Source organism: Oculina patagonica, unplaced genomic scaffold (assembly GCF_052425735.1).
Source record: "Oculina patagonica isolate OP01 unplaced genomic scaffold, crgOcupat unplaced5, whole genome shotgun sequence".
NCBI lineage: Eukaryota > Metazoa > Cnidaria > Anthozoa > Scleractinia > Oculinidae > Oculina > Oculina patagonica.
The window spans coordinates 317,501-336,243 of record NW_027558361.1 but is presented as its reverse complement, the minus strand read 5'-3'; the positions used below and the strand labels follow the sequence as shown (position 1 = coordinate 336,243).

Here is an 18,743-nt window from a genome sequence, read left to right as displayed (position 1 = left end):
AAAATTTGGTGACTCAAAATTAACAAAATCGCGAAAAAAGTGTCGCGAAATATGACCATCCCCAAATCGCGAAATTAGTGTCGGTATTGGCAAACACGAGGGAACGTGCTGCTACATTTTCTTGCGTGTGTACACGTCCCTGCTTCATTGAACATCACATGATTTTGGCGCTACCACATGTCCCAGCGACATGTCCCCACGGGTGTGGGGACCTTTAAAATGACAAAATGTGTCGCGCGTGCAACGCGGACCAATCAAAAGACAACTGCTTCTTTGTTGCTATGTGACCCATGTATTGTTGGACTTGTTTTGCGTCTCTAACCCCGTTTTCTGCAACAATTGACACAACAATGTCAACAATGAAATCTACAAATCGTTACCAAACTTGTCCGCAAGTAATAATGGCCCCTTTGATTCCTTTCGAGTTATAAGAATTGTTTCTGTTCAGTAGACGTGCATTGTCTTTACAAGAAGCCTTATTTTGTCTATTTTCACACCTCACGGTAGTAAACAAACTTGGTACAGGACTTGCGGTGTGATATTTTAAAAGGGTTCACAATGGTAATATAATATGTTATGCAATCGCCTGTCAAAAGTAAACAATGTTATGCAAATTTTCGTTGAAATTTGATCCGTGAAGTAGTGAATTTTCGTTGGTGGGCTCAGACTGCCATTAGAATCGTTCCGTGATGACTACTATTACTTTGACCACATCCCCATTAGTCCTCTTTATTATCAATTTCTGGCCGCAGCACTTCACTTTCCATAAGAAACTTCCAGATCTTTCCCATTTTCAATAGCGATTGTGTTTCCCGGGATTATTACCATATCAGGGCCTATAGGGCACTTTTAAATAATTGTGATGAATGATTTCTCAGAAATTGTGGTGACCTACACGAGAATCACTTGCAAAACAGACTCCGCCGAAAACCGCATTGGTAAGTGCAACTAGCCTTCAATTTAGCTATAATTGTTATTTTTCTGGAGTAAGACGTATCATTTCGATTGTCGGGATAAGGATAATGATAAAGTCGATCTTCTGTTTCGAAAATACCCTAACTAGACATCACGTCTAGATTTCAGAATCGATTCAGAACGTGCTGTTTGGTTCTGCATATCGAGTACGACATCGATAAAAACTCGGCCCGTCGATCCGCGAACTTCATTTCACATGATTCGATCTCTTACCTGTCGTAACTAACGACTGAAGAAGTAACTTAATGGGCAAAGGAAAACATTTTAATTTAACTACAGGGTCATCTTATGTTAAATGCAAATTACAGTTGACTGGAAAGTTCGTGACAACAAGAACTCAACAAACACGGTGCAACAGGCGTTTCAACCCGTTATGATATAAGGATTTCAGACGTTAAGCCATTTTTCATGCGTGGTCGTAAATATATACAAATTATATAAATATACTTCCTCTTCGATATGTTTGCATTCACGATACTTTTGCACTGAATTCATGCAATGCATTTTAAAAATTCCACGCGAAATAAGAATTAATTAATCCTCATCTAATAGCTCATTACCCCTTCAATGCGACCCTTGCAGCGACAATCCATCGACACGGCTGGAATGAGCACCCAAGAATAAATAATATTCAAGCTTTAAAAAATAAAAGCGAAATATGGTTCTTAAAAAATTCGGTAAATCTTACAGGCATCTGTATTTATAATGCTGAGGGCGCATATGTTTCCCCAAGCATGACAATTAGCGTCTGTAAAGTTTTCTGACTTTGTGCGCGAGGTTAACTTGGTTATTGTACTGATTTCGAGCTGCTCTTTTTAGCAGTGTCGACGAATTATCACTACATGGCCAATATTAGGCTAAAAAACCGTAGAAGAATCTATTTTTAAAAAATAGCATTTGCATGTCTTTGCTTTCCAGCCCCTTTGTTCTGGTGATTACTTAAGAACGAAACACGGCAGGTAGGTTTTCGAGATATTTAATTCAATAGTCATGACTTTTGCCCGAAATGTCTGAAGTTTGCTGTTCAGGGCGAACGCTATGCCTTTGGGTTATGTATCAGTCAAATCGTAGGTTCAACATCCCCCCCGGGCATACCCCGGGCATTTGACGCATTTGCCTCCCGGGAGGAAGGGAATTTGATAATCGAAGTCTCCACGGGGAATTTGATCCGACCACATAGGGGGTGAAACATTTGAACGCAGACTTGATTTCTGGTTTTACGTGTCCCAGTAGACGCACATGGGTATATAATCATGGCGGAGACCGATTATCTTCTATGTATTGGTTACCTTCTATGTCTTAACCCTATCCAGACCCGGGGGTGGGGGGGGGGGCGGAAAGTGCCCGCGCTGACTTTGAACGCTAATAACTTTTTTAATATTCAGCCAAACGCTGTCAAACTTTACGACTTTATCTAAAATTTATCTGGGAACAATTTGATATGATAGGTTGCTGTGTCAGGAACTTGACGTCACCATGGCAACGGCATTTTGACAGGCATGTTTTCCCAAATTTGTAGTTTTCGTGTTTCTATTAATGAAAATTGACTTTAATGCAATTATTTTCACCATTTTACGGATTTTAAGAACAGTTTTATTGATGTTGAGTACTTTGCAGTAATTTTCGGCGGTTTTCTGACGTTTTGAAAAATTTCGAAATCCAAGATGACGGATCCAAGATGGCGGCTGTTTTGACATTATGATGTAATTGTCACGTGATGTGACGTCATTATCCCACGTTGATTTTCGGGCATACTATATATCCTGTAAGTTTCATTGTGATTGCTTAAATATTCTGGAAGTTACGGAGGGGGGGGGAATCCGCCCCCCCCCCCGGTCTGAAAAGATCCAAAAAAGCCCGGTCTGAATAGGGTTAACTATAATATTATTATATTATAATATTATTATTGTCGTTTTTTTTGTCAGGCATGAAGTTTGTATATTGCCAATAACCATCATTGTTATGGCGACCTACCTACCATCAGTAGCATCTACTAAAGAGAAAACTAATTATGCCAGGCTCTGCCGTCTTCTGATTGAACTTGGATCTCAGGCCTTACGCGACACATTCAATAAAATTCATTCACCGGCAAGTCTTTACAACGTTCTTACAAGTTATCAGGCCAAATTAAAGTCACTAAGTTCAAAAGGAATTCTTAATCCAATCCAGTGGGGCATTTTGTACCCGGCAATACCTTCTTCTGTTTCCTCAGCAAACTTTGACATTACAATTTTGTGCGTCCTCTTGAGAAACATCTGTGGTCTACCTGGTCCTGCAACAGGTTGGAAAACCCTTCCTGCTACAACAGACGAAAGTCTTGAAGCAGATATTGTTCGACTAAAACACTATAGAAACACTGTGTATGCTCATGTAGCGGAAGCCTCTGTGGATGATGCAAAGTTCAACAGCTACTGGGCTGACATCCGGGACGTACTGGTGAGATTGGGAGGATCAAGTTATGAAGATGCCATAACCGAGCTGGAGACTGAGTGTATGGATCCTGCTGTCGAGGAACATTTTAAAGCGCTTCTTACTCAGTGGAAGAAAAATGATGAAAAGATTTGGGACGAGCTGGTTAAAATTAACAACAAACTAGAAAACGTGCACAAGGATGTGTGCGAATTAAAAGACGCGCTTGCCACACATGGTGAGTAATTTGAGTGTTTTAACGTTTCAATGAATATAATGTCTTTTTTGTCAGTTTTTTCTGATGCTAAAAACAAACATTTACTTCTGGGAGGTAGTTACGGAAACGGTAAGGTAAAAAGGGAGGGAAATCGCGCCCTTTTTGGAAGGGTAAAATCGACAAAAGTCTTGTTGGAGCATAGTAAACGACGGAGGCACACGTGCAAAGGGGCGGTAAGTGGATGTCTCTGACCCCGCTGTATGGTATTTTATAACGGCTATCGGTGGATGTGCAGTTTTTCCATCTTGACATGCACGTTTACCTAATTGTATATAGGTATCATTCTTCAGATTAAAGAGGGTTCCATAAATATAGCGAATATAGAAGTCTGACTTGGATTGTACGTTAATAAGAGTATTTTTATTTAAAGTACATTTTTCTCGGTTTACTTGTTTCCAATGAATTTCATTGTTCCTGAGTGACCTTTCTTATCAGTCAAAAATGAAACAAAAATAATTGGGTTAATCTGCATCTGATGTTAAAACATGCTGTAATTGTTAATGAATTTTTTTTATGAAAACGGAATGACATGTGAGAAGAAAACATTATAGAGAAGAAATTGAGTTTACAGATGGGATTTGAACCCACAACCTTCCGTACCCTAGCTGCATGATGCTCTAACCACTGAGCTTTAAAGAACTCTAGTGGTGAGCAATCAGTAAAAATGGTTCTTATTTAATTTCCTTATCGTTTTAAGAGGCTATCCTTCTTAAAAACATCCACTCAAATTCGCATCAAAAAATTATTTTGTCTGAAACTCTGGCAACTGAAAGACTTTACCAAGGCTAAAACTAAAACATATTTGGTTTGATTCAAAATGATTTTCTGGCCGCGTTAGGAACCATTAAATATTTTGCCCTTTTGGACCCGCCGCAACGTCTGAAAAATTAGAAAAATAGGCATTTTTCGAGCCGCTGTCAAATATTTCATTCGCATCGAACATCGACAATTTTTATATCAATTTGCTCATAAACATTTCTAGTTTTCTAAGAAGGTAGCAGCTTTGCCGTAGGCTATCTGGAATGCGAAATCAAGGATATGATGACCACTACTATTGGCATCGAACGAAGGTTGAAACTGAAAATGGCCTTGATTTAGAAGCGAATATTTCAATTTCGGGACCTAGCTGATACCTCTACTCTACACAGCCGAAAAGTGTAGTCCTTATCTGCTAAAATATGCAAAATCAAATGTACGTTTTCAGTATCTCAAACGTTATGACCATTTGTATCAGCCTGGTATCAGCACGTGTGCCAGTAATAAGAGCATGTCCACTTATATTGTCGTCATTTCACGCACATGTGCTGATACAAACGGTCATAAATTTTTAAATACTGAAAACGTACATGTGATTTTGCATATTTTAGCCGATAAAGGACTACATTTTTCGGCTGTGTAGAGTGAAGTTATCAGCTAGGTCCCGAAATTGAAATGTTCGCTTCTAAATCAAGGCCATTTTTCAACCTTCGTTCGATGTCGATCAGTGGTGGTCATTATAAATATCCTTGATTTCGCATTTACATATAAATCGAGGGAAAAGTTGCTATTTTCTAAGAAAACTAGAAATTACTATAAACAAATAAATATAAAGTCGGTGTTCGATGCAAATAAAACATTTGACAACGGCTTGAAAAATGCCTATTTTTGTAATTTTTCAGACGTTGCGGCGAGTCCCGAAGGGGCAAAATATTTGATGGCTCCTAACGCGGCCAGAAAATCATTTTGAATCAAACCAAATCTGTTTTAGTTTTAGTCTCGGTAAAGTCTTTCAGTTGCCAGAGTTTCAGGCAAAATAATTTTTGGACGCGAATTTGAGTGGGTGTTTTAAGAAAGACGGCCTCTTAATCTCACATAGATGCAGACGACCCAGCTTTCCTCTCCTTGCTGCTCTCGATTGGTCGTGATCTAACAGACGAAGATTTTGTGAACTTGGAGAAGTTTTTATGCGAGGGGACGATTCCTGCCAGTCATCTCAAGGACATCAAGGACAAACTGTCTTCGTTACTGTTCCACATTGGGCGACACGACCTCAGAAATCGGCTGCTTGGAGTAGAAGGTAAGGCTCCTCAGAGCACCTTGTAAACAAACCAAAATCGATGCGAAAGTTCAACGCTGCTTACCCAAAATATGTGAATTTCGGCACAAAATTTGTGGGTGTTTTAACTAATCATTTTTTTGCATGGGAAAAACGTTGCACCGCCATCGTGCAAACAATGGGCAACTTTTTCATTCCAATTACCAGACTGTTCACGTGCACTGACTCAAAGGTAACTGACTAGTTTGTTAAGGGGGGGGGGGGGGGAAATGACTTTAAACTGCCAACTTGTAGCTAAGGGAAGGTTTCTAACTGTCATATTTTGGAAAACGGACTTCATATGGATAGGTTTTTTGCACAGGTCTGTTCCATTGAAGAGCCACAAAATACCGTCTATAGCAATCCCTTAGCAACTGCTCTGGATCTGACGTTAAGAGTCCCCCCTCCCTAATCTGTTGGTGAACTATTTGTTAAATGCTTTTTGCTCTGCATTTATTAGGAGGTGCTGTCACAAAAGCCTTTAAGTACCTGGGTGGTATACCTTGCAAAGTGCCAAACTTCGTGGGTCGTATAATACAATCTGGTATCATACTAGAGAAGCTTGCTGCAAATGATTCCACTCAGATAGTTTCCATCACTGGTCCTCCAGGCTTTGGCAAGTCTTCACTCGCCATTCAAGTGGGACATGAGCTGATAGCGCAAGGGAAAACAAACGTATATTACATATCACTGAGAAGTTTGACGTCACTGAATGGCATGGTGAACTCCCTTCTTGGGGCTCTTCAGATTGTGGCTGGCAGAGAACCCATCCAGCAGGCTAAGCACTGCCTGCGCAAATTAACACAACACTCTGTCATTATTCTAGACAATGCAGAGGATTTGTTACTTCCCCAAGTGAAAGATGAATTTTGCCATTTCATTAAAGCTGTCGCGGAAACTGCTACACAGGTGAAAATTCTTATTACGTCACGTCAAACCATCACATTTTTTTCTGTGGAGACGTATGAGCTTCGTTTGGAATCCCATTGTCCTGACCACGCGAAGGAGTTGCTTCTGACACTAGAACCGAGGGTGTCTAAAGAGCACGCGGAACAGTTGGCGTATCACTGCGGTGGAGTGCCGCTGGTTCTTCGTACAACTGCAGCTCTCCTGGCAAAGGGAGTTGACGTTGGTGCTCTGATACATGAGTTCCAGATGAGTCCAGTTTTAACTCTAAAGTCGTTCAATCTTAATTCACTGTCCCACAATCATCAGCTCTTCAACTGTCTTGGAATCTGTTTTAACCGCCTAGAACCCGATCAGCAAGTTGCTCTGATCTCCTTAGCAGTGTTTCCGATGTCTTTTACTGTTGCCGACGCCCACTTTCTACTTAGGGACCTGTCCGAATACAAACTGGGAATGTTGCTCCAGACCCTGGTGGATAATTCCATGCTCCAGTTTGATTGTTTGTCAAAACAGTATTACCTCCACAACATTATCCAGTCTTTCTGCATTGATCGAGCACATCAGGAGTCAGACCTGTACCCAACCTACCAATCAGCCAAAAAAGTGTTTAACATTCACTACTTGGCCATGTTAAAAGAACTTTATGCAACCTTCCTGTCCACAGAATGCTGTGTTGCAGCGTCCAAGTTCCTGATCAATAGGCGCAACATAAGGCAGGCCTTGCAAGATTCGTTAAATGACCCCGACTTAGATGAAATGTGCATCGACACGGCAGTTGAGGTTACAACGTTCTTGGCTAAGGTGTTCAGGAAAGAGAAGTTTCTCTCGGTTTTTGGTAAATTCACAGCTGCCTGCAAACGAAGTGGTGACAGGAAGAGGTACAGTGACTGCTTGACGTCAGAGGCATACTGCATCCTTTCCCACTGTGCATGCCATCTTCCCTGTCCATCGGCCGTCGCCAAATTCAAAGAGGCGGACATCATACAAAGAGAGCTCGGTGATGTCTCGTCTCTGGTTCGTGCCTTTTGTTTGTGTAAACTTGGCCGTTGCTTTGGACAGTCCAAAGATTTGGAAAAAGCCATTCCACTTATCGAAAAGGCCATTGACATCAGAGAGAAGATTTACAAGGATAAGATTGCTACTGCAGTTGCTTATAAAGATCTTGGAGGTAAGTCTTCATCTGTGTTGCCCTGACTTACATGTAACTGTGTGTGGTGGCGTATGGGTTAGTGTGCTGGTCCCTGAGACTGGGCTGGCGCCCTGTCTGGGGCACTGCATTGTGTTCTTAGACAAGATACTTTACTTTCATGACGCTTTTCGCCACCCAGGTGTATAGATTTGGTTGATAGCCCTCCTATAGAATATCATCACATCAAGGAGGAGTCAGCATTTTGGCCACTTGACTTGAATGAAGACTTTGTCCATGCACTATTCTTGGGTGGAGGAGACGAAGGTGTCTCGTCAAAGACTTTAGTCAGTGCCATAAAACCTATCAAAGATTGGATTCTACAACCACCTTGAGAAAGGGCCGTAACATACATGTGAAATTAATGTTCCATTGCTTACAAACTGCACTTTTGTAAGTGAAACTTTTGTTACTGTGTGCTTTAAAGCCGAATATGAATGGCAATGGTAAGGTGTTATGTGTGCTGTGCGTTATTTTACTGACATGTAAAAATTAAAATGTTAGATCTGAGCTTGTGATATATTTACAGCTGTTTATGCATACAATGGAGCACACCAGGAAGCAAATAAAGTCAGAGCAGAGTATTCACTTCCAGTGTATCAGGAGTTGCTCGGAGACCATCCGTTTACTGCCACTCTGATGGATGATATGGGAACCTCGTGCCAGGCCCTTGGAGACTACGAAAGTGCAGTATCGTTTTTGCGTAAAGCATCGCGCATCCGAAAACATTCACTGGGTGACCACCAAGAAACAGCACGCTCGTTCCATGGTCTTGGCAAGGTAAAGTGTATGTACATTAAGTTTGTAAAATTATTTACTTTTGCATAAGAGTGTTGAGGCCGGGATTTTTATGGGGGAAGTGGGGGGGATTGAAAAAATATTTCATGGAGAAACTGTAAACAATGTGCGTTACTAAATTGTATTTTTCTGTGGTAAATGTACGTCTACATGACGGATTTATTTGCGCCTGCCAGCGCGAATCCCTAAGGGATTGATACAGGGTATACACACGTCTCAAAAAATCCCTGCAAAGAAGTGCTGTAACACAAGCATTTGCCTCTATCCTTTCAACAGGCTTTAGCCATTCAAGGTCAATTGAATGATGCTCTGGACGCCCTGAAGAGTGCGCTTACCATTCAGGACAAGGTTATTGGAAATCACCAGGAGACTGTCCGTTCTCACCTTGACATAGCCCATGTCCTTAAAAGGCTTGGACGAGACGAAGAAGCAAACCAGGAGGAACTACTGGCTAGGACAAGGTCTTTGTCTGTTGATGAGCCGCAGCCTGAGAAATGATATGTTTGCATTCATATTACTCCCATCTTTTAAGATGGGAGTAATAAGTAGACTACACTGGCTTCCTGTTCGGTACCGGGTGACGTTTAAGATACTGCTACCGGTGTACAAGGCCCTTCATGAGAAAGCTCCGCCGTACATCTCTGGCCTTTTGAAGGCCAAGCCTGTTGGTCGGTACAACCTGCGTTCCGATGGCCATGATATACTAGTTGTCCCTAAGACAATGCTGAAAACTTTTGGGGATAGAGCATTTGCCAAGGCAGGCCCCTACCTGTGGAATGAGCTTCCTGTTGACATTCGCAAAGCATCTTCAGTGGAGACTTTTAAAAGTCAATTGAAGACTTTCCTTTTTAAGAAAGCATTTCGCGTTTAAGCGTTTTAACTTTTTAATCACACTGTTTCTAAATTGATTTGTATGTAGGTTCATTCTAATTTTTACATTTTTATATTATTTTACATACTGTAAACAGCGCTTTAGAATATTTATAGTTTTAGCGCTATATAAATGTATAAATTATTAAATGTATAAATTAATTATCCAGATTAGTCACAAAAAATATAACTTAGTTTAAGGTGACTTGAAAACTTGCAGCTTTCAACTGTACCTAAGTGTCAAGATTTTAGACCCACAGTGTAGTGTTAATTTGGGCAGTTTATTACTGGTAAGTATGCTGTACTATGAGACTTATTTTGACCAATGACAATCACGCCTGAAAACATTCTTTTGGATTAAGATATTCTTGCATATTTCAATCTAAGAAGACTTCTTTATTAACATGATTGTCATTGACATAGAGTATATGAAATAAATCATATATATGTGAACTGCGGATGAGCTTTAAATTGAAGAAATGATCCTAGCAGTGAATTGCAATTTAAGAAATTGCAAAGAAAGAAACCAAAAAAATTTTGCCTTCAATGGGATTCGAACCAGTTACCCCCCAGAATTATTTTTTTACTATATTATTCTGTATATTTTTTTGTCATCTTTAACTTTTTTTTGTATTAATAGAGGGCCATCTTAGTGACACTTGTAATTAAAATCCCCAGGTTTACGTTTGTTTGTTTCTTTCACAAAAAACAGTGAGCATGCGCAACAGTGTTGTCAAGCGTAGAAGAGTGATAATGCATTTAGTCATGGTATGTTTATTTGTGATATTTGTTACGTCTGTTTGAGTGACGTTCTTAAAACTAGCACACAAGTCGTACTTTAGAGTCATTAGAGCGAAGCTTTTGCACTTGTAGTGGGGCAGTTTGTTACATTTACATGATAAAACAAGTCACGTGTAGCACGTGACTCTTAACCGGCGAAAACCGGTTAGAGGAGTTCAAGAAGTAAAATGAAACATGGCACTATTCTTTATTCGTGTGCCGTTTATTTGAGTTTAATCCCAACTACACATAGGCCCGTCACCTTCAGCTCTACAAAAAGAAAAAACAGCTTTTAATGAACTTAGTTATTATCAATGTCTTTTATACGTTTCTCTGCATTGCTGAACTTATTTACTTAAATACATTTACACCGCTGGTAAAATTTTTGGACGAGGCGCTCGGTGATGTGGAAACAATCTGCGAGCTCCAAGCTGTAAGCCACAGGGAGGATACTCAACAAGGTGAGATTAAAACATTCAAAAGTTGCTTCATCTTTATAGCAAATAGCAAAATGTAAAAGATATTTGAAAAAATATATATTAACTACAGACTGATTTTTTTTTGTATAATCGCCGACGATTACAAAACATTCAAATGATGCACATGCCCGCGTTTTAAGTGGACTTTTCAGCGAACACCGCGCTGTAATTTCCCAGAAAATATTTTATACATTCCTGTCAACTAAAGATAATACATACTTAGACAAGCAAGTCTTAAAGCAGAGCTCCCCATTTATTAAATTTTCACTGGAAGTAACAATGTTTTCATTCCGCTAAATATGGGGTCCAAGCTTTAATGTATTTCCTGACTAATAGGTGCAAGACAAATTGAAATCGCTCATGGTTAAACTGAATATCTTACGGTACAACAAAAAAATAATAATCTCGAGGCAGAACAACTAAAAATCACTTAAGAGTTTATTGTCTGCTTTCTAAGAACAGACAAAAAAGTTTTGCTTAATACAAAAGAGCTGTCAATATTTTTTGTGGTTTAATTTTTCCGTCTCACTTTTCTTGCCTGTCGGCTGAGTTTGTTCTAGCATCGCTGCACTAAAATTTGCGTACGCAAATTTTAATTATAAACTTATCCGGGATAAATCGCTGACCATCTATTATCTCTTGCCTTGTCAGCATAGTTTAAGCCAATTCTAACGTATACTAATTAATCAGACTAAATCATTTCTACAAGTTATTTCGTGTACGTAAAAGAGAGCATCACTTGCGTCGTGTTGTGAAATCTGTCAATCATACGAAAGGAACTCGAACTCCGCTTGTAGTCGGTGCGAGCTCGGAGTCCGTGGTCGTCAATGAATCAGAGTTGAGTTTAACTTGCAGTGGTTTAACTTAAATGGTACAACACCACAACTAGGGAAAAAGTTGTTTGAGATTACTTTACTGTTGTTTGAGTCAGTTTGTATTCACAACAAGCGCTGGGGATAGATAGAGTAAACACGATTTTTTAGAACAAGTTTAGTTTAAAGGGGCTTTGTCACGGTTTTCAACAGATTTTTGAACAGCCAAAATATATATTTGTGTCGTAAAAAACCTAAAAATAATGGTCCATTTTTATTAACAATTGCTATATTAAAACACTAAACATTTTAACAATCATCTTTAGCTGGGGATAGCTAAGATGAAAATGGATTTAAACCCGATTTAAACTTGAAAAAAAAAATTGAGGCTAAACTTTTCAAAGCTGTTTCCGCGCGTCTTCCAAAAAAATCGATATTAATTGCCGTGGTTTGATTTCTCTCCGCAATTTAAGGTTATATCTTCTTTTAGACGTTCAAAGATAACATTTTTAATGTTTTAAGTTCCCTACCACTAATTTCAGAACAGTTGACCAAAAATCCCCAAAACCCCGGTGACGTAATTTTGCTCAAGCTTTCTGCTTTGTCGTCGTTCAGCACTTCGTCCGTATTGTATGCATTTTTGCTGTGAGAAAATTTACGGCCAAAGTCGTAATAACCTCACAACAATAAGAAATAAACTCACATCTGACGGAACATAAAGGCAGGGATCGGAAATCGACTCACGGCCAAAGAATATCAACTTACGGCAAAAGATAATCATTAATAAAAATATGAAAACAACTCAGGGGAACAAAAACATGAACTCTAGTAAGCTTAAATGGTCTACATAATCGACTGAATTAAGACAAGGCTGCAAAGAATTACTGAAAGATCCGAACCTTGCCAACAGGGACAAAGAACCTCTCGAGACTGCGTTTAGAAAGTAAAACATTTTCTGTTATAACAGCAGTTTCAGCAATTCAATATAGGTTGTTTTACAGCTTCGTCCCCAGGCCATACCGCGCTATGCGAGTGACCGGAGGAGGACTGTAACCGAGCGATGAGGTTGTTCATGTTACTCTGAAACCAATCTCGAGCTCAGAGTCCGTTCATGTCGGTCTGCGGTACGGGACGGACTCGTGAGTCCCGGCGACCCTACCGCTGACCAACCGCTGACGGATCGCGGAGACGGGAGTCACTCTGGGCTCGAGATTGCTCTGAAACCTGTATCTTTCTTTAGCAGACTTGATCTATGCACTGGTTGCTCGTTTTAACACAGTTTATCGATGACAGCCGCATATTTAACCGCAAACAAGCAAACTGGACTTGCACAAGGTCCACAAGGAATATCATTTGCAATTATTTCGGGTCTACCTGTAAACATTTTTCGTTCTCAACAATTTCAAGGAATATATACGAATTAAAGGACATCGTGCGCGAAATATTCCGTTAGGTAGTTCTTTGTCGCTCCTTTGACTCTCGGTTTCATTCATCCCACACAGTGGACAAGGCGCAAAAAACCCCGCGTTTTCATAACATAACTTCGTTTAGATCTAACTGAAACGTCCACATTATCCAGTCGATAGAGGATAACGTCAATTGCTTGTATTACGGTAAAGGAAAATGTCACCAAAGACCAGTACAATTAAATTTTAACCGTAATAATAATAAATAAAAAAAATAAGTAATTTTTCAAGAGGAGGCTTCCTTTTACATGGTGTGGTTTCCAGGGAGGTTCTCAAAAATCGTTTAGCGATTCCTTTCTGCATTACTTCTAATGTTCTTCTGTCAGCCTATCACATTTAAGCAGAAGTCCATGCAATGAAACGCGAAACCGGTCAGAGGTCGCGATTCCTGGTTCTGAGATTTTAATGTATTTCTTTTTGTCCCAGATACGCCACCTTCTTCTGGAAATCAGTGCGACACACCAAATACAGAGGAACCAAGTGGTGAATGCGACCATGGTGAAACCGCTGACATGCACAATCTTGACAACGTTCTTGTCTCTCCGCCGGGAATAGACAAGACACACCTTGTTAGTAACTGGCAAGAAAATTATGTTACATAATTCTGATCAAATCCTTGATTTTATAATAAAAGGCGAAAGACGGATTTTTACGCACCAAAATCCTTCTAGGGGATTGATTTCAGTTTAGAAAACCAACCTTGGATTTCAAAGATTTGTATTTTGCGACTTTTGGGGAAAAATGGAACCGATTTGCAAAACTGTACTCTTGACCAGCGATCTAAGATCTACCAACTGTGAACGCGTTATCCAGAAATAGCGAACCAAGGAGTAATGTAGAATTGCGTTCAGTTTTGAAATCGAAAGCCGATGTTCAATTAACAAATAGAAAATGAGCGGTCGTGGTTTACGCTGAGAAGTTAGTCATTTGGTGTTGTTGTATTTCAGAAGACGGCAAAGAAATATATCGCCGAAGAGTTATAGCGCACGAGCAAAGCTTTCGTCGTGATCTTTTTTTAGCGACGTTTTCTTTGCTGTTACCATGGTGGCTTCCTCAAGCTCCTCGCAAAAAAGGGGATCATTGACCGCTGCTCGTGAGGATAGCTTTGCAAATCCTTTTTGGGTTTCCCCAAAAAGGGTGCGTTGGCCAGCCAAGCCATCGTCCCGTTTATTCCATCTCAACATATAATACAAGCTATGAATAAAAGACAAATACTAAATGCACCAAAGCCGGACACGAAAACCCCTAAAAACAAGCAAGTGGAGAAAACGGGGAACGTGTGGCCCCGACCAAGGCAGTGGCGCAACCCTTGGGGGTTTAGGATACTCTTATCTAACTACTGTAAACAAATACTTTTCCAAATATATGATCTTACAGTGATACAAATATGATAGCAAACCTAAATATTTAAACAAGACGAAGCGTCATTCGAAATATATTATCTTACAGTGATACAATTATAATAGCAGAACTAAATATTTAAACAAAACGAAGCGTAATCCTGCATCCACTGATGACATAAGAAAAACAAATATAACCAAACATTGACTAAAACGTGGCGAAGGCTGACCGTAGAATGTCTCACCTTTCTAACGGCCACCTATTACAAACTCAAATCCCACTATACACTGCGCACCTCAAACCCGCACCCAGCCCTCTGATCCGTGCCGGCAAAATAGTAATTTATGCTAATTTAAGATCATCACAAATTACATATTTTGCCTCCACTACACATCCGGACACACAAGACGTTGATTAATTGGGTGCGTTGGCCAGCCAAGCCAACATATAGAAGGTAAAAAGAAAGGGCTAGAGCAAAGTGACTATAATTTTGAACTTCTCATCTTCTTGCTAGAGAGTGTCAACAGAATGCAACTAAGTGTTCTTAACAGAGGTTGAGGCCAAAGGGCCATGACAGCGGAGATTCCTTGAAAGAGACGCCAAAATTCGCAGCTGAAGACGCACCATCTGAGTGGGTAGTTCACAGATCGTGCAGCCACTTGAAAACATGGAAAGCGCAATTGATAGAGGAAACTGATTATTTTGCTTGAATCCAGCAGATACTGCAGATCAATGAACAATTGATGGGCTTCACAGGAATGAGATTGGTAGCCAACACAGCTGTATCAAAGGATCTCCATCTGTTGAAAACTGTAGCGTAACTAAGAGAAGTCCCGGAAGAACTGGAAACAAGAGCTGTAAATTTCATTTTCTCCATTAATAAAGACACCTCTCCCGTATTTTGTGTTGGGAACCCGGAAACCCGGATTTGAAAATCCAAATCCCGATTTTCCAATGAAATATACCCTCACTTATCCTATTTTAGTAGCAGACATATAGTGTATGATCATGAATTGACTGGTCCCAGTGAAAACGGTGGGTTTTATTTTCCCAATCACAATTTATGTTTGCCAAGGCGAAGACGAACATTGTTGGTCGAAGGGGAAACACAACTCCGGACCCAGCCTGTTTCCCGTGGGAAAAGTCATTGAGAATTACGCTATACTCTCCGAGAGGAATTTTTTCATTGGCGTAGTTAGCACTCTGTCCAGAACTTCGATTTGCATCGCTTTCATACTGTGGTTTCGAGCCCGCCCACGCCCTGATCACGTGTAAGTGCAAGGTTTATAGTGTAACCGGCCGCCATAAGGGGGGCCTGAGCCGTATGAATTTTGTTCGCCCTAAAGATTTATACAATTTTGGTGTGTGGCACATGATAAGCCCTTGTCCAGTCAGTGGGGCGAGGGTAAACAATAGTATGAGCAGATAACTTGACGTACGAGCTTTCAGTTAATAAAAAGCTGGTTTCTAGAGCCTACACATACAGTGTAGGTTTCACTTTACATGCATGAGGCGTCATGTATTCTGATGTATTCATTCATGTGTCATGTATTCTGATGTGCACACCAAAATCCTACTGCTCTGCTTAAAGCAGAGCAACGTTAACGTCAATAAAGTAACAGAGACTTTTAAGTAATTGTAATCTTATGCCGGAGTGGGCGGGAGATGCCCTGTTACGTTCTGGGTATTTTTATATCAACTGGATCAGGATTTCGTTCATGATTATGTTGACGAACAACTCCGTACATACCAAATTGGAATGCACCTCGTAATCTAGTCTATGTCGAAATCATTTAAATAAATGAAGGCGGCAAAACGTCAGCGGTCAGGAGTACAAACGTTTGAAACAGACTTCCACAAGTACAAAAGAAAATTCCAGGTCTTTTAAATCTGCCATGTTTGAGAATTTTTTTCCATCTCATAAAGAAATTGGCCGGTTTGAAATGTTAGATGTAATGTTTTATCTTATTTTTTCAATTATCTTTCACGATTACACTTATACTATTATAATTAGCTCATTATACTGTTTAGTGTTTAATTGTAATATAGTGGCATTATACGTTTTTATAAATTAAGCATATCCCTTAACGATAATTGCAAGCTATTTTGGGATTTAAGCATTTAGATCAGGACTGGGTGCTACTGAGTAATCAATTCACCCTGTCATGTATACTTCTCGTAACATTAAAGTATCGTAATCATTCAGTTACAGGCAAAGCTCCAACCTTTACTACAAAAGGTTAATTGCTTTTCATAAGGTGCAACCAATCGTTGTCTGACAACTCTTGTGCGGCTCTCAGAAAGAAAAATCGTCTATAAGAAGGTTTTACCAAGTGTCAACCAAAATCCTTCAGAAGAAAAAAACTTGAATGCTTGAAAAACTTAAGGAGTCAGAGTCAGTAAAGATATAAATATCCGTAAAGTTTTCTCTGTAGCCTAACATACAGCTAATTCGAGAAAGGTTGTCGGAATAAAGAAGCGCAAAACAGTTCACACGATAAGCTCGAAAGGTAGTATGGGTATGGTAGAAGTAGACAGCTACTGCACGCGCTAAATACTAAGAAGATGACGACGTGACAAACGCGATTTTGCACGTTTTATTTCTACTCAGGCATGTGGAAACAAGCTACTTTGAGCCACGCTGAATTTAAGATGAAGTTTCCAAACTCAAAAACATGCGACAGTAAACGTAAAGCTACAGAAAAAGGCCTCCTGAGAGGAAAAAGAAAAAGAACTCTTCACGTGCAAAAATACAAACTTGTACATTTCTTCTAGATAATACAATTCAAGAGAACACCCAGATCACACTTTGATTTTGTTGCGTACACTTTCGTGCTTTTCTTCGACAATCTTCCTCTAGTTAACTGTACATGTATATAAACATTTCTTAGAAACTGAATTCTTACACCAAGATGATAAAAATGTTGTTAATTTCAATCTCTAGTTTGCTTAAATTTTAAAGTAATATCTAACAGTACCTGTAGAATTGTTTTAAAGTACATTATTCTTAATATATGTTTTTGGTATTCTTTATTTTTTTGTATTCTTCTGTTTGATAGAGGGCCACAGTGTCTAGTATCAAGCGTTGTATGTGTGTTAATAAAGCGATATCTAGCAGAAGCTGTAGAATTATTTTACATTTTACTTTTCTGTACATATTTTATATTCTTCTGTTTGATAGAGGGCCACAAAGTCATCAGTAACTTATGTTAACTGTCAACTGTTACCCTCTGAAAATAAAGCCTTTACCTTACCTAACCTTTTTTCGTTAGTTCGTTTCTTTGAAATTACATCTGACTGTTCTGTTATGAGGCAATTTCATCTAAACGATCGCCTCAGCTTATCTTTTCCTGTATTTGAACAAATTGACGAGTACCATTTGGGCTGCCTTTAAGTCTGCCTCGGTAAAGATCTTTTAGTATAGCTTTAATACAGTCTCGCTTTGCAACGTGCAAAGTTGATTCCTGTTTTAAGATATAACGAAAAAGATTTTATGTCATAAAAATTTTCGTTAAAATGGCAAATGTCACCCTGTAGCTACCATGATTTTGGGCAACCATATTAAGACAGAGGTACACTAAGAGTTCAGCCTGGTCCCCGGGCCGGCGTCTCTGCATTTAGCTAGTCAGCGGAGCGAAGGGCAAGAACAGAGAAGAGGCTTAATAATTGGGCTGGTGAGACATGCAAGTCTCACAACTTCATGCGTACCACAATCAAATAGAGAAGGGGCTCCTGGGTACGGGGAGGGGAAACCTTCACGCGATTTTTGTTTATGGTTGTAGTTAGAATACCTTACCGTTTTTCTTGGCTTAAGCTTGCGTCCATGGTATGGAATCGTTCTTGAATGTGCCATAGCTCTTCAGGCATGGGTGGTGGCAGGTCTGCACTCTTTCTGTACTCTTTCATCATTTCTAGAGAGTAAAAATGCATTTATGAATGTCAAACTTAAGGCTAATTTTTAGGCTACGGTGATTTTTGAAAACCTATGGCATTGCAACGGAATTTATAAATCGAGCCGATTTTCACCCTAGTGATTTAAAATCGTAGGTGTAAATTGTTTTGTTTGAATGAGTAAACTAATCTGGCGGACAAATCAAAGCTTGCTTCAAGACGGTTTTTCTCTTGCCGATTTCACTCCTTGACTACACTATGATCGTTCTATTTCCAAGTTATACTTCGGTTGAACCTCTACAAAAACAACTTCCACCAAGAGGACATAATTGAAGTTTTCAACAAGAAACTTTGTATGGATCGGCACAGTCGAAATGAAAATGCCTGGCCGTTGTGTGGCCGTTAGAGAAGTAGATACCCTCGAATATTCCTTTTAATGGTAAACTAAACGAGTTTTCTTTTACCTTCGACTTCTTTTT

The 18,743-nt window shown here is 39.7% G+C and overlaps 3 protein-coding genes across 6 annotated transcripts in view; 2 read left to right on the top strand and 1 right to left on the bottom strand.

The window, feature by feature from the left end:
- The first annotated feature begins 681 nt into the window (after positions 1-681).
- Positions 682-18,743, top strand: part of LOC144640816 (uncharacterized) — a 142,805-nt gene continuing 124,743 nt past the window's right edge. The window contains exons 1-7 of one of the 4 annotated variants that reach the window (XM_078499885.1): positions 686-938; positions 1,894-1,934; positions 2,901-3,622; positions 5,517-5,717; positions 6,196-7,809; positions 8,357-8,607; positions 8,902-10,486. In XM_078499885.1, the coding sequence (XP_078356011.1) occupies positions 2,938-3,622; positions 5,517-5,717; positions 6,196-7,809; positions 8,357-8,607; positions 8,902-9,123 (2,973 nt within the window). In that variant the 5' untranslated portion in view covers positions 686-938; positions 1,894-1,934; positions 2,901-2,937 and the 3' untranslated portion in view covers positions 9,124-10,486. Of the gene's footprint in view, positions 939-1,625; positions 1,935-2,900; positions 3,623-5,516; positions 5,718-6,195; positions 7,810-8,356; positions 8,608-8,901; positions 10,487-18,743 lie in introns of those variants that run through there. The other 3 variants (XM_078499886.1, XM_078499887.1, XM_078499888.1) reach the window with 3 other exon arrangements.
- On the top strand, positions 10,559-14,175 carry LOC144640825 (uncharacterized). The gene is made up of 2 exons (XM_078499898.1): positions 10,559-10,736; positions 13,459-14,175. Exons 1-2 carry the CDS (start codon positions 10,571-10,573, stop codon positions 13,632-13,634), a joined length of 342 nt encoding a protein of 113 aa, XP_078356024.1. The 5' UTR covers positions 10,559-10,570; the 3' UTR covers positions 13,635-14,175.
- Positions 17,323-18,743, bottom strand: part of LOC144640819 (uncharacterized) — a 17,144-nt gene continuing 15,723 nt past the window's right edge. The window contains exons 13-15 of the mRNA XM_078499891.1: positions 18,729-18,743; positions 18,170-18,284; positions 17,323-17,837 (exon numbers count right to left, since the gene is read on the bottom strand). The exon at positions 18,729-18,743 is cut by the window's right edge and continues 43 nt beyond it. Coding sequence (XP_078356017.1) covers positions 17,789-17,837; positions 18,170-18,284; positions 18,729-18,743 — 179 coding nt within the window. The 3' untranslated portion in view covers positions 17,323-17,788. The remainder of the gene's footprint in view (positions 17,838-18,169; positions 18,285-18,728) is intronic.

Excerpts from the sequence above, each read along its gene's own strand:
- LOC144640825 (XM_078499898.1), top strand. The coding sequence starts at position 10,571 with ATGAACTTAGTTATTATCAATGTCTTTTATACGTTTCTCTGCATTGCT. Across the intron at positions 10,737-13,458 it reads CAGGGAGGATACTCAACAAG|ATACGCCACCTTCTTCTGGA; the intron begins GTGAGATTAAAA and ends TTTTTGTCCCAG.